At 27.9% G+C, this 12,827-nt stretch overlaps 1 protein-coding gene across 1 annotated transcript; it reads left to right on the forward strand.

Annotated features, from left to right (window-relative positions):
• Nucleotides 1–800: 800 nt before the first annotated feature.
• On the forward strand, nt 801–1,301 carry LOC101493948 (uncharacterized). The gene has a single exon (XM_004497646.1). It carries the CDS (start codon nt 801–803, stop codon nt 1,299–1,301), a length of 501 nt encoding a protein of 166 aa, XP_004497703.1.
• The last annotated feature ends 11,526 nt before the right edge of the window (nt 1,302–12,827 follow it).

Here is a 12,827-nt window from a genome sequence, read left to right on the forward strand (position 1 = left end):
TAGACTGAAAAAATTAATCTAGATCAAAATTAAGTCTTTCAAAGCTTTACCTAACCTATTCTTAGTGAAGTATAATCAAAATTAATTTATGTTTTTAAATTAAAATATAAGTAAAATTTAATTATTTTTCTCTTATTTAATAATAATAATTTAAAAATTATTTAATTTAATTTTTTATTATTAAAAATCCAATTTATTAATTATTAAAAATAACTTATACAATAAATTTGAAAAATGTATCGAAATTTTATTATCAACTGATACATAACTTAGTTTATTTTGTTTATTTTTAACCCTTTAATTTTTGAAAAAATAAAACCCTAATAATTTATATTTAAAATTTATTATAAATATAATTAAATTCTGTTGAATGATTCATTTCTTTCTAAAATTTATTAAATTTATTTCTACTAAATAGAAATTGTTCAAAGAAAAGAAAGAGCAACATCGCAATAATAACACCCACATTTCCGAGGAAACATCATTTTCCATCCCACTAAAGCCATCATCTACCACTGCCACCTTTAAACCTTTTAACCAGCAAAAACGTGACAATCCAAACCTCCTTCTATTAGTGCACTGGCTACCCTTCATCACTCTCTCTTTGTTAATTTTTTCACTTTTTGTAAATAATTTGCCTAAAATCATCATTTGCTGATTTTACCATTTCACCCCTACATTTAGCCTTTTGCCGTTTAGTGACGAAACGACAAAGCCAAATCAACCACCAAATAAACAAAATCAAAAACCGAAACAACGGTGTCGTGCGTGCGTTTCATTTTATTTATTTTTTCATTATGATGGGTCTTAACAAGTTCGGAACTACCATCACGGTGTTAACGGCCGTTACTCTTACGGCTCTCGCCGTTGAGATCTTATACGTTTTATGGAAACGCCGTTTAAGACTCCGTCCACGTGTCCGCGCCGAGCCACAAGAACCTTCACTTCCATCTTCGTCGTGTACTTCACCAGGTGAAAGGGAGCGTGAGCTTGATGTGGAGCTTCAGAGCCACGTGGCGAAGTGGCAATGTTTGTACGGTCCTTCGCGAGTGCTTTTCACGATCAAGGAAGAAGAAATAGAAGGAGTTGAGTCTGAGAATGGTTCTTCAACGGAATGTAGTGCGGTAACGGTGAATAAAACTGTGGCGGTGAACACCACGCGGTTGAGTGAGAGTGTTGTCCTTGATGAAGTTGTTGTGACGGTTGATGAGTTGTTAAATGAAACGACGCCGTTTTCTACGCCGTGTGCTACTTCTCCTTATTACACACCACAATCTTCGCCTATGCGCGGAAATGGATGAAGTGAAACTAAAACACCTTCAAGAGTGTGTGTGTTGTGGAATGAAAAGGTATTCGTAACTTGATTACTCAAGTAAATTAGTTCTGTTTTTGTTTCTCCCATTCAATGTGTGTTTGGTTTAGTCGTGGCTAACGTTGATTTCATCATTTTTAAAACCTTTATCAATGTATAGTTTTTGATTCACTGTAATTCTTCAGGTTAATATTAGTGGTTTTCAAATATTCACTAATCTACATAGTATTAATTAAAATTGTAGTATTAGATTTACATTAGGCAATGATGAATATTCATGTTTTTGAATTTTAGGCTGCAAGTGCATCGTAATATTGAGTGCAATGTAGGTTTCATCGGTCAAATTTTTTCACATTTTTCAATAATATAATAGTTTGTCATATAACCGAAACACAACAGCGACCATAATTTAAAATTATGAGTGTATTTAATTTGTGAAAAATTGGAAAAGTGCTTGTTAGTGAAACGTTTGAGTTTATAGACTATAAATTCAATGTGATTCGAAATAGAGAAAAGTAGACCTGCCAATTTTATTAAATTTAATGCGGTTTACCTGTTTCGATTTTAATTAAGTGCTTGCTATTATGATCATATCTACGTTTTGATTTTTTTTTTTTTTGAGTTAAAGGTGACGCTTCTGAACGGTCACGTCCTTCTTGTTTCCTTTTTCTCTACATCTATTCATTGCACTTTTATTATTAAAAGACTCGCACACTTTTCCTTTTCCATTCCTGTCTTCAAATTTTTGTTCAGGCTCTTTACCTTTTCTGGTTTTAAGCTCTGTTTGGATTAATAGAAATTGGTGGAATGGAATAAAATGGTATATCCGCAGAAACCATTCCATATATCCAAACAATTGATCCTTTGTCTCATTCTATTCTTTTCGGTTCTATTCCTTTCCACACAGAGTCTTAAGGATTCGTTTGAGTTCTGTGAGTAAGTGGGCCTTGGCCGGATGGTAGTGTTCTGTACCTGATTAGGGTTTGGGGGCCCGACAACAATGTATACAATGTGGGCCTCTACCTTTTTGAATTTTATTTGGGAGTTTGGAGTTGTTACACACACCCTATGATACTCAATGACATTCTCTCATAAGTATTTTTTAAAATGTGTATGGTGCGAAATTTAAAAAAATGGGAACCATAATTTATGGTAGACATCCAAACACATAAAGGAAGTAGGAGATGAAAACTCGAAGAGGGATATTTTAGAGTTTTGAGAAAACGTAGAAGTGCAGTTGAAAATTTAGAGGGATATTGTGGCATTTTTTAGGGATATTTTATATTATAATAAATAAACTATAAAGGATAAAATAGGAATTTTTTTACAATAATAACGATAAAATTGAGAAAAAAATTATAAGCTATAAACTCTTATATATGTTACCAAACATATATTATAGTTTATAAGTCATAAGTCCGTCTTTTGGTATTATAGTTTATAGTGCATAGTTTTTACTCCACAAATAATTATATTTAGCATATAAGTGATTATTTTGTATCCTAAAAAGTAGTATTTTCTCTTCAAATTTATAATTGGTACAATAAATCACCATTTGGTGTGAAAAATCATCATTTCAAGGATAAAATATATATATAGGTTTCGGTACAAACAGTAAAAATGTGATAATTGAGTGACTAAAATTTTCAATTTTAAAGTGGAAATAATATTTTTTGTGAATGTGAAAAATAAGGGACATAAAGTGAAACTAAACATTTAATGTGATTTGTGTGAATTGGTTTAGTTGGTAACTTGATATGGTTGGGATACTTTTTTTCAAATTGGTAAAGTCGTAACAACCCACGTAACTATCAAAATCTATACGTGTGTGTACGGTTGTCAAATTCAAGAGTTTAAATAAACTCGTTTTGTTTGGAAAAACTCGACTGATAAACTTGTATGTCTTTATCTCATATTAAAATAGTATAAAAAGTAATTTATACATTACATATATACTTATATGTGATGATAAATTCATCAAAAATTATAAAATTTCAATAGAAAAAAGTTACTAAAAATCACCACAATAGAGTGTGATACTCAATTATTTTAAAGTTGTACCAAAATAGGATAATTTTCTATCTAAAATATAAAAACATTAAACATAGATCCTAAAATTAAAGGTTAAAATAATTCAAAAATAAGATCAAATTTCTTCAAAAGTTCAATCACTCATAACATCATCTTCATCACTATCTCCATCTTCCCCAGATGACAAATGTTCTTAAATATTAGAATTGAAGATCAAATTATAAGTATCTATATTATCTGAAGATGGAGGTGGAGGACGCTTGAACCGACAATTGCACAACTTGCATTCATTTCAACATTGGTAGGTTGTGTCACATTTCCATCATGGTTAACATGTCCATCTTTGGTAGTTAAAAATCCATCATCATATTCAATATCAACAAATGAAATTGATTTCTTATTTCTTGTTTATTTCTTTGTTAACCTCATGTTTGCCATCACATAAACCAAATCATGTATTCTTTTTTGATGCAACTAATTCCTTTTCTTGGTATGAACCAAGAAAATAAAACATAAATAAATTTAAATTATAAATTAAAAACTATAAACAAAGCCATACGTTAAATATCTATTTCAAACGCACTTCAATTATGCTCACATCTAGAAGAGCTACAAGTCAAACTTAAAACACGAATAGCAAACCTCTTTAACTCTGGAGTATAATCTCCATATATCTCCCACCATTTAGGCCTAATCAAATCTCTCTCATTTGTGGACTTCTTGACTATAGTAACTTGAGTTGCCTTGCATTCTTTATAGTAACTTGATGAATGATCAACCGATTCTCTTCAACTAGGCCTTAAACTTATCAATCATTGTGTTAGTTCTATCTACTGCTCTTTTCAATAACTTCTCTCTAATATCATGATAGGAAATAGGTTTATAGCCAATTCCATATTTAATTAAATAGAATGGCACTAGTGTAGAAGAAATATGCAACATGATCATCCACTTCCTTTTTTATGACTTTTTTTAAGCAGTTGATTATATCCCTGAAACACTAATTTTCCTTTTTCCTTTAGTATTTGCAACAACCTTTCCTATTTGCTGAGACTCAAAGTTATCCATCTCCAATGCCACAATTTCTTCATTCTCAAACATTTCAACCATTCTTCTTTTCTTCACTGATGCATCATTACCATCAATGGCTACTTTGAGCATTAGTAATTCCACATCATTCGATTCCTGTGTACAAGGTTCAGAATCTTCTTTAAATGAGTAACTAAAGAAAAAGATACAACGTAAATTTCTAAAAAATGAAAATCATTATAATATACTAATACTAATTATAATTATAACTATACATTGGACAAATATTTGTCACTAAAGAATCAATTAAATTTTTTTTTTTAATATTGTCAACATAAATTTTTATGTGAATAATTATAATATAAATTATATTTTTTTTTACACTTCACTCTCTTCACGATATTTTTCAGAAAAATGAGTCATTAAAAATATAATTGGAGCATACAATTTATACATGAGACAAATGTTTGTCGTCAATCAATTAACTATATTTAGTATTTTTTTTAGTTATATCTTTTCAATAAAAATGCAAACAGTACAATAACTATAATTTTTCACACATCAATGTTTTATTTTTATAAAAAAAAAACATAGTCAATAAAGAATTAGTTTGAGTGTACAATTCATATATAGGATAAAGATTCTCACAAATCAATTACTTTAATTTAGTTTTTTTTTTATTTCTTCTAAATTAAAACACGAATAATTATAAAAGGCTTATTAGAATTTATTATGACAACATACACAGAACAAATATTTGTCACTAAATTTATTATTATATTATACTAATTATACTTTATTATATTAAAACATTTGTCACTAATTTAGTATTTTTTTTACGTTCTTTTTATGAAAATAAGTCACAAAAGAAAAATTCTAGAGTACAATTCATACATGAGACAAATGTTTCTCACTAATATATTAGTTTAATTTTTGTATTTTTTGAATACCATATAAATAAAAATGAAAATAATTATAATATATAATTTATAATTTATTATAAAAACCATACACAAGACAAATATATATCTCAAAGAATTAAAAAACCTAGTGATAAATATTTATCACTATTAAATATAAAAAAATATGAGACAAATATTTTTCATTGATACATTAAAATATAAGAGATACATATTTGTCGCGGATAAATATAACATAACGCAAGATAAATGTTTATTACTGATGAATATTGAAAAAATATTGGATAAATATTTATAACTGATAAATAAAAAAATCATAGGATAAATATTTATTATTGATACATTAAAAATGTGGGATATATATTTGTCATTAATAAATATAAAAAAAGTATGGGATAAATATTCATCACTTATTAATATAAAAAAGGAATAAAATTTTTATCACAAATAAATATAAATAAAAAACACGGGACAAATAGATGTTAATGATACAAAAACTAATATGAGACACATATTTGTCACTATTAAATATAAAAAAAAACATAGAATAAAGAAGTTGTCGGAGTGTTTAATTCATACCCGAGACATATTTTTATCACTAATCAATTTGTTAAATTTAGATTTTTTATATATATAAATAAAGATGAAAATAATTACCACTAGAAAAAACGCTTTTAGAGACCAATATTTCGCTCATTAAATCCAATAGCGACCGATTTAGTGACCAATTTAAATCGGTAGGTAAATTGCTAGTTGCTAGCTGTTGTGACCAAATCAGCGACTGAATTTACTAAGTCTGCCCAGTATGCAACCATATTACTAATCACATGCACCATTCTGGCTAATTATTCATTTTAATCTATTGATTATCAAACTCCAATATGTTAATCCACTAATAAAACTCAAGAAAATTGCATAATAATAGTTAGCATCAGGTAGGTTAAGACACTTTTATGTGCTTGAAAAATGAGTAATGCCATAGAAGCCAATTAAACCAAGAAAATAGGTAGTTTACTAATTACCAACTGCAGCCATAAATTTCAGTAACACGTATTAGTATTCATATTTTTTTTAACAACGCAACCATTGGGGCAGGTTATTATGTTCTTCAATTTTAGTAAAACATACGAAAGACAACATTAGAATCATGAGCAGAGTCTGAAAATCTAAAGCTACATTCATAATTTACCGACAATTAAATCTAAAACAAATCAAGTTGCAAATTTCAGTCTCTTGACAAAAAGTGCATATTATCAAACACTTTATATGCAGAATTTTTTTACCCCCTTTAGTTAAATAAATTCAAAATGATTAGGTCACACAAAAAAAAAAACACAAATAATGAAGCATAATCAGAAAATTAGAATATAAATTCCTTATCTTCTGGTTCATGATAGCCGTCGAGACCACAAACAATGAGGGCTTCACGTCACAGTTGCAGTTTAACTGTTTAAGAGACCCGGTTAGCTTCACGCCGTAGTTGCGGAGGTTGGTTTGAGATGGGATTAGCAATGGAGGATGGTTTTAGGATTTGTGGTGGGTTAAGAAAGAAAAAGGAACTGATTGTGAAAGAAAAGAAAGAGAAGTGGACAAAATAATTGAATGCGGTAAGGAATAAGTGTTGCTTGGGCTTAATTACTTGAACCAAGTCTAGCTAGGCTGGGAGTCGATTAGCTTGAGTTGTGGTGTTAAGAAAAAACGGTTGAAGGAAATAGGGTTTCAAGGTTTATTTGAGTGAACTAAAAAAGAAAGAAATTTGACAGGACTACATATTCAAATGCATGAGTACATATTTTTGTTTTTTTTTTATTTCTTTTTTTAATTATTTTTTAATTAGTTCTGCAAAAACTATTTCACATTTTTCTTTTTTTTTTATTAATAAAGAAAATTAAATTATGTAATTAAAAAATAGTTAGCGACTATAATTTTGGTCGCTAAAATTTAGTTGCTATTTCAATCTCTACCTTTTGTTAGCGACCGATTTAGTGACGAAATAATATTTATGTTCAAGGTTTAAATTTTCAGCCTTTATTTCGGTCGCTAATGTGAAAGGCAAATTTTCTATTGGTAATATTTAGCGACTGAATTTTTGGTCACTAAAATTCAGTTGCAATTTCAGTCTCTAAATTTCATTAGCGACCGATTTAGTGACAAAAAAATATTTTGTTTTTAAGTTCAAAATTACGGTCTCTATTTCGGTCGCTAGCGTGACTTAAAAATATTCGGTCTCTAAATCGGTCACTATAGGCGAAATTTCTAGTAGTGAATTATAATATACTAATTTAAGCTTAATATCAAAACTATACATAAGACAAATATTTGTCACTAATTAAGCTTAATTTACGCTTCAATTTTTTCAAGTTGTTTTTCTAAAAAATGAGTAACTACATAAAATGTTGAAGCATTCGGTTCATAAACCCCGAGATAAATATTTACCATTAATTAATATATGAAACAATGTATATTAGAATACAATGATGGAAATTTTATATTGACAATGACTTCGTTCTACAAAATCAAATATGTATTAAATCTATGATATTTAATCAGAATAATTTGATTTTTTTTAAAATAAATTGGAAATTACTTGTGTGTATGACATATGATTGAAAAATCTTTTATTGTACCATGAGTTTATAAATTCATTAACTATCATGAGTTAAAATATCTATGTATTGTTGAATAACTAGCTTTATTTTTAAGTTGAACTTAATATTTGTTTTTATTATATCAAAATTTGATTGCATAAGTTTCAATGTTATTATATTATATTTTGATTGTCTTAATTTTATGTTGTTAACAATACACATTTATAATTTATTTTAATATTTGAGAAAAACATCTAACGAAAAAATATATACTTCTGTAATTGTTTATATACTTCTCGAATTAAAAAATTGAATACAAATGCACTAGTCTCTTACTAGTTTTTTAAGAAAACAATAACAAACGAGTTATATATAGAATAGAATGAGTTTTATGTTTATTTATTCCTTTTTATCTTTATTTTAAAATCAATTATCTCAATTTCATGATATCACAATTAAATAGAAAGATCACGAGGTTACTCAATTCTTTTAAGTTTTTTTTCAATTTTTAACATCACATCAGAGTAGTTTTTTTTCAATTCTTAACATCACATCAGAGTAAATATATTTAGTTGTATTGTGTTGAGTTTGAATCAATTTAACAAAATACTGAATCAAAAAAGAAGCTTCAAATTTGAATTTCATTAAGAAAACCCAACAGAATCAACTTTTATCGTCAACAACAAATAAAAAATATCTATAACCAAACATTTATGGAATACTCAAATATCTATATCCATTGGGTAATTTGACAGAAACAACTTTAATATGTTATGGAATGTAACTCGGGTCATCAACATATTTTAAATGTAACTCGGGTCATGCTTTTTCAAGAAAATTTTCTTAAGTGTGTTTTGGGTGAATGCAATTGCACATGTTATGTTTCTTGTCAATCGATTGTCAACTAAGTTTATAAAGTTTAAATCTCCTTTTAGTGTGATGTTCAATACACAACCTAATATTTCCTAAGTAAAAGTTTTTTTGTTGTCTTTGTTATGCTACAACATTACATGGTAATAGAAATAAATTTTGATCCAAAATCTAGGAGGTAAATCAATTTGGTTTATAAAACTCGCATAAGGCATTTGTTTTGTATGATTTTAAAAACTGTTGAAATATTTTCTTTAATCTTTTGAGTGTGTTAGGTCTTTTTAAAATTATTATTTTTTCATTTGGTTTTAAGTGATATTTCATTTGCAACTTTAACATTTATGTTATATCGTTTGTAAAAATATTTTGTTTGCTAATTCCGTTAAAAAAATGTCATGTAATTATTAAAATGTTGACATGTGCTTAATAATGCTTATATGACAAACAATAAAAATAAAAAATTAATTAATTTTATTAAAAATAAAAATTCTACAAAAAAAATTCTTAGAAAGTTTCTAACTCAAAAACTGAAACTTGTTGTGGTTTTTAAGTATGACTCATTTGTTATATCGGTCCTTTATATTTTTTATTTTTCTCAAATTTGTGTTTTAAATTATATTTCATTTGAACTGTTAGTCATTTCTATCTTCATGATTTTCCACTATAAAAGCGCTGTTGTAAAATTAACGGAGGATACAACAGTGCTTTTATGACAAGCGTTTTAGAAAAAACGTTGTTGTAGGTCATATAAGATCATAATGTTTATATCGTTTTTTCTGAAAGCGCTGTTGTAGGGTCACATAGCGCTCTCACATAATGTTTACAACGTTTTTTTACAGCGCTGTAAATTATAGCGCTACCACATTATGTTTACAATGCTTTTATAGCCCTTTTTATATAAGCGTTGTAAAATGATGTGTATTTGATAAAAATCATTCTCTTTAAATAAATACAAATATTTTTAATACGTTCTCTCCCTAATCCTACGAACCCTCCTCTCCTCTATTATGTGAACCATCCTTTGTAACACTCCAAATTTTATGATAAACTATTTTATTAATTAAATAGGATTTAAATAATTAATTTGATGTTAAAATTATTTTAGAATATATGTTGATAAGTTATGTGACTAATTTTCGTTATATGGATGTTTTCTATGATGTGCTAGTTTGTTACATATTATATTAAATAAGCGATACAAGTAATAAATATTTTATTTTATTATTTTATATATTTAAAAAAATAGTATGTTAGTGTAATATTTTGAAAAATAAGATTTTATGCGATTTTACGTGTGTATACGCGTACTCAATTAATGTAATATTTTTATGTGCGTTTGAGATAGTAGTAATATTGTGTTTGATTTCCTTTATTTTTATATAGTTGTTATGGTGTGATGATTTTATACATATTTATTATGATTTAGTAATTAATATAAAGTGTTAATGTTATATTTATTTTATAATTTCAATTATTTTCTAACGATGGTAGTAATTTGATGTGAGTATTTGAAAAAAGTAAGTATGATTATAGTGATTAATTTTAATATGAGAGTTTTGATTATTAATGTATTTTAAAAGATTAATTATTTTATTTTATTTTATTTTATAAAATATTAGTTTTGAAATATTATCAATATTTTAGTAATTAAATTTTGTTTAAAAAAAGTGTTAAAAAAATAGTTTTGGTAATTGTTTGTTTTATTTTTAAAAAATAAATAAATAAAAGAAAGTAGTAAAATGTGTTTTATGGGTTAAGCTCATATGTAAGAGTAAACTCTAATTAATTAATTAAAAAAAAAAGAATTTAATTGAAAAGTGAAAGAAGGAAATGTACCACAAAGAGAGAGTAGATGTACGTAAAGAAAGAGGGTAGCATCAACTTGAAAGAGGAAAATTTTCTCCATTCTCGTCCAAATTTCAGTATGTTGTTTTATTCATTTCGGAAGTCAAATCAACATACTTCCTCATATTTTTCACCATCCAAATTTCTCTCTAAAATATCCGACTTCTACGTTTATAAAATTCCTTATTTTGCACTGTTCTTATTCACCGTAAGTCCAATTTGAGTTAAACCAATGCCAAAACGACCGTGTGAAAAGTGGATATGTTATCCACTGATTAGTTTTCTGATTTATGGTAAATTTCCTTGATCGAATTTCAAATTTAGTTTTTAGAGTATCTTCTCATAATTTACTTTTGACGTTTACCCATAAATTGTTGAGTTAGATCAATTGAAGGACAAAGAGTCAATGAACAGAGGTTATTTGCTCATGGAATTGTATTCGTGTGTGAAAGCGTCAAAATAAGTTAAGGGGTAAGAGAGCGTTTGAATTCATGAGTATAATATATTATGAGATGAACGGGAAAACCGTATTTTCCAACGATTCATCCAGGGCTCGCTACGTATGGTAGTAGCCCTTTGAGGGATAAATAATTAATGTGGAAATTGTGAGATTAAAAATAGAATAGAAATATTTGTAACGTGTTGATTGATTTGATTTTTTTTAAATGTGTGGTATTTGATGTTATTGTGATATTGGGTGTCGAATTAATTCTATGTATATGTGTGATTAGATGAGTATATATGATGTGATAATAAAAGATTGATGTGTTGAGATAATTTTATGTGATGATGATAATGTATGATTAATAATTATGATGTTATCAATTTGTGATAAGTTTAAGTGATGATGCATGATTGATGATAGTGATGCCATAAACTTGTGATGAGTTTATGTGATGATGTGTGATTAATGATAGTGATGTTATAAATTTTATGATGAGAATATTGTAGTAACCCCATAGTTGATGAAATAATGGTGATTTCGATTTGTGTTTGAGATGACTGTCTTACTGGAGTATCATAGGCCAACGAGGGGAGAAAATAAATATTGAGAATTTGTGAAGTGGATATTATTTTATCATCATATAGGTAGGGTCTGACAAGACTAGTGATTCCAGGGAAATACAACCGAATGAGCATGATTGTGGTAGTCTGTTGTTGAGCCTAAAAGCAAGATTGTTAGACCTTGGAGGTATTCAGGTGGGGAATTCCTAGGTGACTTGGAGGTAGCACTCCAAATGTTGGGAGCTACCATGCAACACATGTTTACCTCGACTGTCGCGTATATGTGTCTCGGGTTGAGTTGAGGGATCTATGAGGACAAGGCCAATTTGAATTTTCCGTCCACCAAGATGGTGGCATAGTATCAAGCCTCCTAACCAAGTACTTCAGAGTTAGAATGGTACCACATTGTGAAGTAGAGTCTAAGCTCATGCATAGCATTGCATTTTCTTGTGATTGTTTTGTTGTGATTGATGTGTTTCAAAAGTTATAATAATTACTCTTAGATGATTTGATGCATATTATGATGAGATAATTATTTTACTTGAGTGACTTTGATGTTATAATATGATACTATTTACTTAAATATTTGGATATATCGTAATGTGATTATGATACGGTCTATTATGATTGTTTGCATGTTATTCTTACTCATATTATACTATTAATATGATTTCAAAATTCACCTCCTTCATTGTTTGTGTTTGACTGGCTTGGCCCTGCGTTTGGGAAATCGCAGTTGTTATAGGTTAATGAGTCTTGAAGTTCAAGTTTATGAGGAACTCCGCTCAATAGAGTGATACCGGGAATAAGGGTTGTAATTTGTATTTTACTTATTTAATTTGAAACGACTTATTGTATGAAAACCTTATAAATACTAGTAAGTTTTTAGAATTAAATCAAGTAATTATACTTAAATCAAGCTTATTGAGATTGCACTATTTTATAGGAGTAAAGAAGTTTAAAGTGTTCCTTTTGATTTTTCCAAAACGTGATATCCTAAATTAAAAATAAAAGTTTTTATTTTCTTGGAAACATATTTTTATTTATCCGCTGCATATTTTATAGAAATATGATATAAATTATTATATATATTATTTTGGGGTTTAGGGTGTAACATCCTCTACTGTGCACCACCTTCTCGCTTAACCCTCCTCTACTGCTCCTCTATTGTGTGCCAATTTCTCCTAAGTGATTGTTGTCTCAGGTACTGTATTTATTAATTTGCTG

The sequence above is a fragment of the Cicer arietinum genome, chromosome 4 (genome assembly GCF_000331145.2).
Source record: "Cicer arietinum cultivar CDC Frontier isolate Library 1 chromosome 4, Cicar.CDCFrontier_v2.0, whole genome shotgun sequence".
Classification (NCBI taxonomy): Eukaryota; Viridiplantae; Streptophyta; class Magnoliopsida; order Fabales; family Fabaceae; genus Cicer; species Cicer arietinum.